This window comes from Marmota marmota, unplaced genomic scaffold (genome assembly GCF_001458135.2).
Source record: "Marmota marmota marmota unplaced genomic scaffold, marMar, whole genome shotgun sequence".
NCBI classification, from domain to species: Eukaryota; Metazoa; Chordata; class Mammalia; order Rodentia; family Sciuridae; genus Marmota; species Marmota marmota.
In genome coordinates this window covers 6,946,344-6,958,552 of record NW_025999999.1, presented here as the reverse complement: position 1 = coordinate 6,958,552, position 12,209 = coordinate 6,946,344, and the positions used below count along the sequence as shown (strand labels likewise).

Genomic DNA, 12,209 nt, shown 5'->3' with positions numbered 1-12,209 from the left:
GTGGGGGGATACTAGGCAGGGATTGAACTCAGGGGCACTCGACCACTGAGCCACATCCCCAGCTCATTTTTGTACTTTATTTAGAGACAGAGTCTCACTAAGTTGCTTAGGGCCTCACTAAGTTGCTGAGCCTGGTTTTGAACTTGCAACCTTCCTGTCTCAGCCTCCAGAGCCTCTGGGACTATAGGCATGCACCACTGCGCATGGCTGGTCTGAATTTTGCACCATCCCTAAATTCATGAGAATAGAGCCTTTGGCTTAAGGGGCGGAGAAAGCACAAAAGAAAGAGAACAGAGAGAGAGTGAGAGTGACACACACCCCAGAGCTCACCTAATCCCTTCCATTATGTGAGGATACGGCAAAAAAATTCCATCTATGAAGTAGAATGAACCCTCATGAGACATCAAATCTACTGGTACCTTGATATTGGACTTCCTAGCCTCTAAAACTGTAAGAAATAAAATACTGTTGTTTAAAAGCCACCCAAGTTTATGGTGTTTTTATTATAGCAGTCTGAAAGGATTAAGACAGGTATCCTTGGATTTTGTAGCAAAGATGACATCAGTTCTGTCTCTAATAGTAAAAGTAAGTAATTGAGGGTCTGCATGTATCCAAATAAACTTTGGATAGTTGCAGCAACAACAAATTCTTAAGTGGTTGCAAGGCATTATTTTTGTAAAACACAAGTCTAGAAACAGAGACCATTCTGAATAGTAATTACTCCCAGGAAAAACAAAATACTTGACATTTGGGTTTAAGTCAAAGTTCCAGGGTAATTAGAGTTACGTGGAAAATGTGAGCCAAGGCAGACAGGGAAAGCTTCAGATCTCTTAACACTTAAGATTATTTTTGTATCTAGGCTATAGCTATGGCACATATTTATACATGAAAGAGGTAGCCCATATGCATGACTAAATCCACTTGTCCACTCAGATTAAGATCATCAAAAGCAGTGTTTCTAACATTAGTAACTCAATATTTAAAAGTAGTGACATAATAATTGTTTTTTCCTATCACATATTTCACATTCTTAACAATGATGTCCTATATATATATTTGGTACTCTATACTTAATTGCATTTAAAAATCATGAAGGAACTTAATTTATAAAAATAATTATATCTTATAATTATTATCTTATACAAATCATTCTTATACAAATCTTACTAATCTATGATAATCTATAACTAGTGTCAAGCAAATGTGAATCAGTCTAAAGTGTGAGCAAAATACATAAAAGATTCTGTTGCAATTAAAAAGAGGTGGATGGGCTGGGTTGTGGCTCAGTGGTAGAGCGCTTGCCTAGCACGTGCAAGGCACTAAATTTGATCCTCAGCACCACATAAAAATAAATAAAATAAAGGTATTGTGTCCAACTACGACAAAGAAAGAAAGAAAGAAAGGTATTAAAAAAAAAAGAGGTGGAAAACCCAATCTACAATCTCCTCTGGCTAAAATGATGTTTATTTGTATTCTTATTTTAAATATATAAGCCTATATTAATCTTTACTAGTCATACTGAGTTAAGATGCCTATAGACATGGTATTGTTATGATGTGGTATAATAAGTATCAGTGAGTATTATTACTTACTTTGGCCACACAATTTTCAGTCTTCATAGCAGTATTTGCTAGACATACTGTTTCTTGGTTTAAGCAGAGTCTGGCACAGCTGTTATAAGTCTATAAAGAAAATTTTTTAGAAAAATTCAGTTTTTTAAATATTGAAACATTACCATATATAGTTGTCAAATTCTGCTTTATTTCTCAAAATCAACACACCAATAGATTTTATTTATTTGTAAATTCCAGACTTATGGGAGTTGAGGGACAAGGTAAAGAAAGACACAAAGCGAGACCCCATAAAAGTCAACAATGTACCCATAAATAAGTATGTGAGTGGCAGTGGCTTCACTTTGGGTATGGAAGGTGGTGATAATGATTACATAGCATCTTTTAAACACAAAATTTAAGAACTTAGTTCTGTTTAAAATAACAATAACTGGTCTAAGATAAACTTTCAAAAGGGTCCAGACCTAAAAGGATGTGTTTGATCCCTAGCACTGCAAACAAACAAACAAACAAACAACAAAAATCCTGAAAAGGGCAAGAGGATGTGTTTCTTATTCAGAACAACTGTTCAAATTTTTTGGAAATATTCAGAAAAATAAAATTAAAAGAGATTCTAGATTCAATAATAGTATCTCATAGTACCTGGTAGCCGTATGAGATAAAATAGAATGAACTATAGGAAATAGATTAAAATTATTGGTTATACTTCCGTCATACTTTATGGCAAGCAAATATTATTATTATTATTATTATTATTATTATTATTATTGGCACAGGAATTGAACTCAGGTGCACTCAGCAACTGAACCACATCCCCAGCCCTATTTTGTATTTTATTGAGAGACAGGGTCTCGCTGAGTTGCTTAGCGCCTCACTTTTGCTTTGAACTTGTGAGTCTCCTGCCTCAACCTCCAAGCTGCTGGGAAACTCATTATTAATAACTAGCCAAATATATTAGGCTTCCTTTCAGTCTTCAGTTTTTTACTGATAGTATAAATCATGGTTCTCAAGCTTCCATGTACATCAGAATCACATGGAGGACTTACTAAAATACAGATTTGCTAAGTCCCCTCTCCAGAGCTTCTGAGAATTTGCATTTGTAACAGGTCCCCAGTTGATATTAATGCTGCTGGTCCTGAGAACTGTCTTAGAAAAACAGTAGTATAAATGTTTATGTTGAAATTAAGGGATTACTTGGCTGTGGTCATGTCTGCAAAGAGTATCCATTGTAAACTTAATGTTTTTCTTGCAGAAATTACTAAATATATCAGGAGAAATATTTTGAGCTTATGCAAATATTCTGTTTCTACATCAACTTTTGCCTGTTCATTCTAGTATCCACTGGTGGATCTTGCCTATGGTAATTTTTACTGTGGTGTTCTAGTGGTAAATTTTAAAATGTGTCCTTCCTTCTATATTATTCATCGGCATTCTTCTATCAGGAAGACTTGTGGCATCTTCTGCCATTTATTTACTCATTTCATTATATCACCCTGGACACATACATACTTAAAAAAATTCATTTATCATTCTATGGAAAGAGAATAGGAAGACAAAATAATTATTTTTAATGGAGAAAAATCAGCCAAGTGAGATGGCATCTGCCTGTAATCCCAGTGACTTGGGAGTCTGAGAAAGAAGGATTTCGAGTTGGAGGACAGCCTCAGCAGTTTAGCAATACCCTCATAAACTTGAAAGACCCTGCCCCTGGGTTCAATCCCCAGTAAAGAAAGGAGAAGAGAAAAACAAAAATTACTGGATATATATAGCTCTCATCAATATAATAACATTAGTTTTCTTTTTAAGCAAATTAAACTTTAAAAATTTATCCACTTGTTTTATTCTTGTATAAGTTGAAATTACTTCAAAACACACTTAAAAAATTGAGCATCTGAAATTAGTGTATAAATAGGGACTATTGATATAAATATATTCTAGGCTCAAGGTTCAGTATTTTCTTTGTAGTGCTAATACAACAAACATTTACTGTATAGGCATACATATTTTTTAATGCAACCTACAGCTTTAAAAAGACATTTGTGAAACAATCAGTATGTACTGAATAAAATAAAACTTTAAGCCAGAGTGTTCTGGTTATAATCCTGACAAAAATGTTTATATTAGACTAACTTTCCCCATATAATAATTATAAACTATGGGAAATATTTTAAAACAATGTAAACACACTGGAAATGGAATTAAAATGTACAGAGAAATTAGGGGAAGGGCAGAGTGGTCTTGAAAGGAACCACAGTAGATGAGATGTGCTTTTCCCCTGAAAACATTTACCAATCCACTAAAATTCAACTAAAAAGATTGACTAAAATTCAACTAAAAAGCCACAGTCTACTGGCTTGAGGTATCAAAAGGACAAAGTTCAGAACTGCCACAGAGTGGCTGGCAATTGAGAAAAGAAATTTCAGAAAGGAAAGAGAACCACAGGGGAAGAAGGAAGCCTCAAAAAAATACACATTTACCTCCCTAGAATCCATAGTTGTTATGGTTTAGATATGAGGTATCCCTCAAAAGCTCATGTATGAGATAATATAAGACCATTTAGAGGTGAAATGATTGGGTTATAAGAGCCTTAATCTAAATCAGTGTGTTAATCCACCTAATTGTATAGTAAATATAGGCAGGCAGGATGTGGATGGAGCAAATAGGTCGTGGGGGGACATGCCTTTGCAGTGTGTGTGTGTGTGTGTGTAATCTCAGGCCCAGAGCAATGGAGTAGTCAGCTATCTGTGGACTGAGACCTCTGAAACTGTGATTACCAAATAAACTTTTGCTCCTCTAAAATTGTTCTGGTCAGGTCTTTTGGTACCAGAAATGAAAAAGCTGACTAAAACAATCGCTAATGCTCCCCTTCCCCATACACAAAAAAACCTATATAAATTAAGAGGAGACTTAAGGATTGGCTAAAAGATCTGAGCAGAAACTCCCAGTTGCTGCCCATGAGGAGATACAGAGTTTAGAATTCCTACCAAGTTGGAGGCACATAATAAATATTTCAAACTTTCTATCAAAAGTCAGAAAGACTATAAATCGAGATTAAATAGTATATTTTAGGACTAAGGGATCTGCTTTAGTAGCATGGGTAAAACCAAAATACCCCTGACCTTATCAAATATAAAACCAAGCCTCCACAAGGTTACAGTGATCAGTTACTAACTGAATCAGAGGAAGATAAAATAAGGCAGAGATTTTGCAACATATCATTTATAATATCTACTATATAACAAAAGATTACTAGACTTGTGAAGAAGCAGGTGAATGGAAACTATAGTCAAGAGAATAAGGAGTTAAAAATGACAGAGATGACCCAGTTGTGAGAATTAGTAGTTAAAGGCTCTACCAGAAGTTATAATAAGTGTTTGATGACTTAAAAAACATAATCATAATGGGTAAAGAAGACAATTTTTAGCAGAAAAATGAAAACATAAAATGAAGCAAATACAAATTCTAGGATTAAAAGTACATTACTTAAAATTTATAATTCACTGGATGGGCTTTAAAAGCAAACTGGAGTTGGCAGAAGAAAGGACAATAAGCCGGGCATGGTGGCACACACCTGTAATACTAGCAGCTTGGGAGGCGGAGGTGCTAAGCAACTCAGTAAGACCCTGTCTCTAAATAAAATATAAAGTAGGGTGGGGGATGTGACTCAGTGGTTGAGTGCCACTGATTTCAAGCTACAGATTAAAAAAAAAGAAGAAGAACAATGAATTTGAGAAAAGATCAGTCAAAAAGATATAAACTGAAAGAGAGGAAAGGAAGAAGAAGAAAAAAAGAAGTTTCAGTCCAATCTCTGATAATCAAATGTGTAACTGAGTCCAAGGAGAGACGAGAATGAAATGGAATACCAAAAAAGTTATTAAAATAGTGCCCAAATTCTTCCCAAATTTAATGAAAACCATTGGCTTACTTTACTGATCTAAGATCAGCAAACCCAGGCAGATTAAATACAAAGAAAATACCAGTTCCAACATCATAATACTAAAAAACGGTGGGCATGGTAGCACATGCCTATGATCCCATAGGCTTGGGAGGCTGAGGCAGGAAGATTGAAAGTTCAAAGTTAGCCTCAGCAACTCAGCAAGGCCCTAAACAACTCAGTGATACCCTGTCTCAAAATAAAACACAAGGGCTGGGGTTGTGGCTCAGTGATAGAGTGCTTGCCTTGCACATATGAGGCACTGGGTTCGATCCTCAGCAACACATAAAAATAAACAAAGATACTGTGTCCATGTATAACTAAATCATATATATATATATATATATATATATATATATAAACACAAAAAAGTCTAGGGATGTGGCTCAGTGTTTGAGTGCCAATCCCAGTAACCACCTCCCCCGAAGAAGTGCAGATAAACAGTGTCAAAGACAAAATTTTGAAAATAGTCAAATAAAAGAAAAAAAAGGATATTATATAATTGGGAGCAATGATATAAATAACGACAGGCTTTTCACACTATAAACAGTGAAAAACAGAGGACAAAGGGAAAATATTTTTCAAAGTGTTGAAATTAAAACAACAAAAACAACCTCAAATCAGTTTTCTTACATTAGAAAAGGGAATTAAAATACACAGAGAAATCTAGAACAAACTCTGGAGTTTGAATGGAATTAAAAGTATCAATGAGAACCTATGGTCATCAAAATACATAAATATAGATGTAAAATATTAATGTTTAAACCTTGGGCTTCTAAATAACTATTCTTCAACTAAAAGGAAACACTAATCCCTGGAAAAAATGGCTGATTCTAGGACCGGTCACAGAAAATACAAAATGAACCTGGAAATAAATAGAGATATATCAAAAGCCAGCTAAAGAGCCTTTCCCCAATCTTGAGCAATTTGAATATGAAGATACAAAGAGCCAGGCCAGACACAATGGCACATGCCTCTAATCCAGTGGCTGGGGAGACTGAGGCAGGAGGATCCTAAGTTCAGAGCCAGCCTCAGCAACTTAGCGAGACCCTGAACAACTTCACAAAACTCTGTCTTAAAATAAAGAATAAGCCTGGCATGGTGGTGCACAATTGTAATCCCAGTGGCTAGGGAGACTGAGGCGGGAGGATATCGAGTTCAAAGCCAGCCTCAGCAATGGCAAGACACTAAGCAACTCAGTACCAAAAATAAATAAATTAATTAATTAAAAAAATAAATAATAATACAGGGCTAAGGATATGGCTCAGTGGTTAAGCACCCTGGGTTCAATTCCTAGTACCAAACAAAACAAAAAGTTAATAGGAGAATATAAATATAAATATGATACATTTGAAGGACCCAAATTGCCACTACAACACAATACAAAATAAAAAACTTTAATAGCTATATACTTATTAAATTGAAATTGTTATAAAAATCTTCCCATATACATTTAAATAACTTTTTGGGTTTTGTTTTTTATTTTCATACTGAGGATTGTACCAGGGGTGTTCTACCACTGAGCTACACCCCTGGCCCTTTTTTAAATTTTTACTTTGAGACTGGGACTCACTAATTTACCATGCTGGCCTCAAACTTGTGATCCTCCTGCCTCAGCCTCCCAAGTAGCTAGGATTATAGCATGTGCTACCATGCCTAGCTTAAATAGTAAAATTTTTAAAGCCTCTCCAGAGAAAACTCCAGACCCAAATGGTTTCGCAGATGAATTTTATTAAATTTTATGAAAGATACAATACCAGGATCATACCCAAATGCTTTTAAAAGAGGTGGAGGGGAAGATTTCCCAATATAATTCATGAGGTCAGCATAACCCTGATACCAAAACCTGCCAAAGTCATTAAAAAGAAAATTACAGACTAATATCTCTCAAGAACACAGAAAACTTAATTCATGTAATTCACCATATTAACAGAATGTGGGGGGGGGGAGCAATATGACAAAGCTTAAATTTAAAAAGTTTTTCACTAAATTGAATAACTCTATAAACACTTCAGCAGGGGCTGGAGATGTAACTCAGAGTTAGAGTGCTAGCTTAGCATGTGTAAAACTCTGGTTCAATCCTTGGCATCTCAAAAAACAAAACAAAAAAACAAAAAATATTTTAGCAAGTTAGGAATAAGAGGTAACTTCTTTAATCGTGGGCACCTAAAAAATTTCCAACTAACACAATACTTAATAGTAAAACACTGTCCTTCTAAAACTGGAAAAAGATGAAAATGTCTTCTTACCACATCAATTAAACATTATATTATAATATTATATTGGAGATCAAAGCCATTAAAATAAAGCAAGAAAAAGAAAAGGCAAATTAAAATTGGAAAGAACAAAATTAAGTAAATGATAGGAAATGAGGTCAATAGTCGAAAAATCAATTGTGCTTTCATATTCTAGGAACAGAGAATGAAAAAACATACAACAGTACTAGAAAACATTAAATACCTAGAAAAAAAACTTTAAAAATTATATTCAAGAAATATATACTAAAGCTGAGCACAGAGGCACATGCCTGTAATCCCAGCGATTTGGGAGGCTGAGACAGAAGGATCAAAAGTTCAAGGCCAGCCTCAGCAATTTAGGGAGGCCCTAAGCAACTTATTGAGGTACTGTCTCAAATTAAAAAAATAAAAAGGACTAAGTTCAGTGAAAAACTGCCCCTGGGTTAAATCCCTTATATTCCCCTCCTTCAAATACACACTGAAAACTAAAACACACTGCTTAAAAATTTAAAAACAAATGGAGATACATACACCATATTTATCAACTAGAAGACTCAACATTAAGATGTTAATTTTACTGAAGTGGATACATTGTTTCAATAAAACTCCACCCCAGACCTCTTTACAGAGACACTGGGTCTTTTTTGGAGGAGGGGTGTGAGTACAGGGGATTGAATCCAGGGGTGCTTAATCACTAAGCCACAGTCCCAGTCCTTTTTAATATATTATTTAGAGACAGGATCAGGCTGGGTTGCTTAGGTCTAGGGCCTTGCTAAATTGCTGAGGCTGACTTTGAACTTGCAATCCTGCCTCAGCCTCCCAAGCATCCAGGATTACAGACATGTACCACTATGCCTAGCTCTCACAGACTACTTTTTGAAAGAACTTGCTAGATTGATTCCAAAATTTATTTAAAAGCACAAAGTATCTAGAATAATCAAAACAATATTAAAAATAAAAACAAATAGAGAAGATTCTTCTTGATTTCACTTATTATATAAGGCTATGGTAATCAAACGAATAGAAGAGTAGATATTTGGTTCAAAGAAAGATACCTACCATTTGTCCTCCTTGTTCTTTCTGTTTGTATGGTTTGTTTGTTTTTGTTTTGGGGATTGAGCCCAGGGGCACTTTACCTCTGAGCTACATCCCCAGTTCTTTTATTTCGTTTTATTTTACATTTTGAGACAGGGTCTTGCTAAATTGCTAAGGATGGCCTCAAACTTATGATCCTCCTGCTCAGCTTCCCAAATTGCTGGACTGCAGGCATATACCACTTTACCTGGCTTGTCCTCCTCATCTATAGGGACCAATACAGGGGTCTCACGACCTCAGAGGTCACCACTCACAGCTTTGTCCAGCAACAGCATCTTTTCTAGGAGGTTCAGAAATAGACAATATTCACAGTTAACAGGTTTTTTGACAAATATGCCAATGTAATTCCAGAGGGAAAAGGAAAGTATTCAGCAACTACACTGAAACGTGAATAAAACGTATGGCACAAATAATGAATCCCAAACTCGATTACACAACACATTGAAGAAATGCGATGACTCACAGACTTAAATCAAAGCTTCTACAAGAAAACTTAGAATAATATATTTATAATCATGATACAGGCAGATACTTCCTATCTAAAGGAAAAAAACTGATAGGGTAGACTTCATCCAAAAAACCGGTGTTCTCAACAAGACACACCATAAATAAGTAAGCCAAATACGTAAGAAAACATTCAGAACACATATAAATGGCAAGAGACTATAATCCAGAATTCAATACATTTGAGTTCAAAACTCAGTAATAAAAGGCAAATTATGCAATTTTTAAAAATGGCTAAAAACTTCACAAAAGGAAATATGTGAATAGCCAATAAGCACAATGAAAAGTACGCAACACATGCTTATCATACTTTCATAGAAAAATGTTCCTAACAACTTCATTTATAAAGATAGAAACAGCCCGCACCTACCAAAAGGAGAACTGAAAACAAAGTATAGTACATTTATTCCATGGAATAAAATAGTGAGAGAATAAACTACTGACAATACATAGATAAAATCTCATAATAAATGTTGCACTGTGTAAAATCAGACTCCAAAAATGCATGATCCCATTACATGAATTTCTAGGAAAGCGCAAAACTAATCTATAACAACAGTAAGCAATGTTTATTGTGGGACAATCCAACGTGGGTAGGAAAACTGGTTGGGAATTTTCTTGTGTAATGAAAATATTAATACAGCTTAACAGGGCTGGTGGTTACATAGGTAGACTGATTTATCAAGAATTCATTGACATACAATTAATATCTGTATAATTCACTATACGAAATTTTCAATAAAAATGTAACAAGTATTGCAGCTAACATTTTAGGGGGGAAAGTATGTTTGTCTAGTCAATTAATAAGAATATCATGCAGGCTGGGGATATAGCTCAGTTGGTAGAGTGCTCACCTCACATGCATAATGCCCTGGGTTTAATCCCCAGCACTACCACCTAAAAAAAAAGAGAGAGAATATCATGCTGCTTCTCTGGTGGTAGGGGGTAATATTCACAATGACTGGAATTGTAGACCAGTGGTATAGTGTGCTGTTGGCATGTGCAAGTCCCTGGGTTCAAACCCCGGTGTACACATTTTTTTTTTCAAAGTTACAAAAGATAGAAAAACTAATTTATTATCCTTCAAAATTATTCTCTTTCTACCTTATCCATGAATATAACATGTTTAGGGGGAAATTAGATATATTCCTGTCCTGAGAGTTTCTAGAGTAGGAGATGGCTTTTATTTTCTGACAACGTATCTGTAAAATGGGTATGTGACCTTCATCTCCCAAAGAAATGACTTAGATCAGTAAATTAAATTTGTCACAGTCCTTTTGACCACTTTAGAATATAAAGGTTAAAAGCACAATATTTTACTATTATAAGATTTCTTCCAGTTTGAAATCAAACTAGTGAATATAATAGCTGCAGGCAAGAAGGTTCGGTCTTCAAGCAACATCTGAAAAGGTAGCTTCATGATGAACCAGAGGCAGAGAGTTTTGCGTTGGAGTACTTTAATATGTTTTTATATTGCATATAAAGCACATAAGCATAAACCAGTAAGATGCCTTGCTGAAAACTACCTTCTTTGTGAAAGCAGGCTGTAATTCTGAACAAGTTTTCAATTTTCACATTGCTGCTAGGGTAAAACATTTTAAAGAGTTTAATTTTTTACAATGGATTCAATGACATAGGATTATCTAACAAAGTAATGGCTAATCAATAGAAGGTTTAGTTGTCAGGTGAAACATATAACACACTAAAAGGGATTGATTGCCAGGCTTCTCCTTATTTACTAGAAGGTATATATTTAAAATGACACAAACTTGTTACCAGGCTGCATTCTTTTAACCTTGCAAAAAGCTGCTTAAGAAATCTGTTCAACAGCCCTATAGCAAAACAAGATATAGTATAATGAAAATGGCTAGCGATTGGGGGGCTAGGAGGAGCAGGAGCCTTCAGATATATAGCAACATCAAATCATGTCCTAAGCAAGAATACAGGATAGAAAAAGCAAACTACAAAGTGACATCTAGGGAAGCTGGAACTGGGCTTTAAAAATACCATGAAGATGTTATCAAATCTGGTTGAAGAGATGCAAAGCTGTATCTGATTTCATTCCATAGTGTTCTTAGGGCAGATTTTTTTAGGACTCATGCTGCTTGGTGTAATAGGCTCCCCCTTTCTCCTTCTTCTTTTTTAATGATACATCCAGATTAAGTACTGAACACTAAATGAATTGGGCCCATATGGATTTTGACCAGCATATAAGCTGTTTCCTTTATAATTTATTCACGATATCTCAAAACTCTCTATATGAAAATACACTTTTTATGGTCATTGCAACCCAGGAGTTCAATAATATTTTTCTACTAAGTCAATGATTACACAATTTGTCAAAGAATGATTACACTGAAATAAAAATAAAACAAAACACCAACCCCCTATTACAGTCTTCCTTCCTCAAAGTAATTTTAAGAAAGCTAGTTATTAAATTGCTTCTTTTTGAAGAAGGGTTTTTGTAACTAGGCACAAATTGCCAAACTATGTTTTTTTTTTTTTTTTTAAACATTATTAGACTCTGAAGGATTCAGCAGAAGTGGGAAGTTATATAAACAAATCACTTCATCAGATTCAGAAAGATCACTTTTGTCTTACTTAAGAGACCTACATTAATTACCTTTAAGGTCTTTTACATGGACTATTTAAAATATGTACAAATTTATTTATTTATTTCAAATGAGGTGCTTCTTCCAAAGTATTAAATAATGTCTACAAATGCAAAAGCATTTTTATAAATAGGTAATTAAAACAGATGACTAAAATTAAGTCAAGCTGCAAAACATTACCCAGAATGCACTATGATTTTTTTTTTAATAAACATTTCAGGCAATTTTTCCATGCAAAGCCCAGAGCACTTCAGGA

General features: G+C 34.8%; 1 protein-coding gene across 12 annotated transcripts in view; it reads right to left on the bottom strand.

Moving 5' to 3' along the window:
* The window catches only part of Btrc (beta-transducin repeat containing E3 ubiquitin protein ligase), a 193,417-nt gene that overhangs the window by 71,034 nt on the left and 110,174 nt on the right, over positions 1–12,209 (bottom strand). For 8 of the 12 annotated variants that reach the window (XM_015494682.2, XM_048807189.1, XM_048807191.1 and 5 more), the window contains one exon: positions 1,593–1,682. The exons of 2 other annotated variants lie outside the window; for them this stretch is intronic. In XM_015494682.2, the coding sequence (XP_015350168.1) occupies positions 1,593–1,682 (90 nt within the window). Of the gene's footprint in view, positions 1–1,592; positions 1,683–9,024; positions 9,118–10,195; positions 10,239–12,209 lie in introns of those variants that run through there. 2 more of the 12 variants (XM_015494681.2, XM_048807196.1) reach the window with 2 other exon arrangements.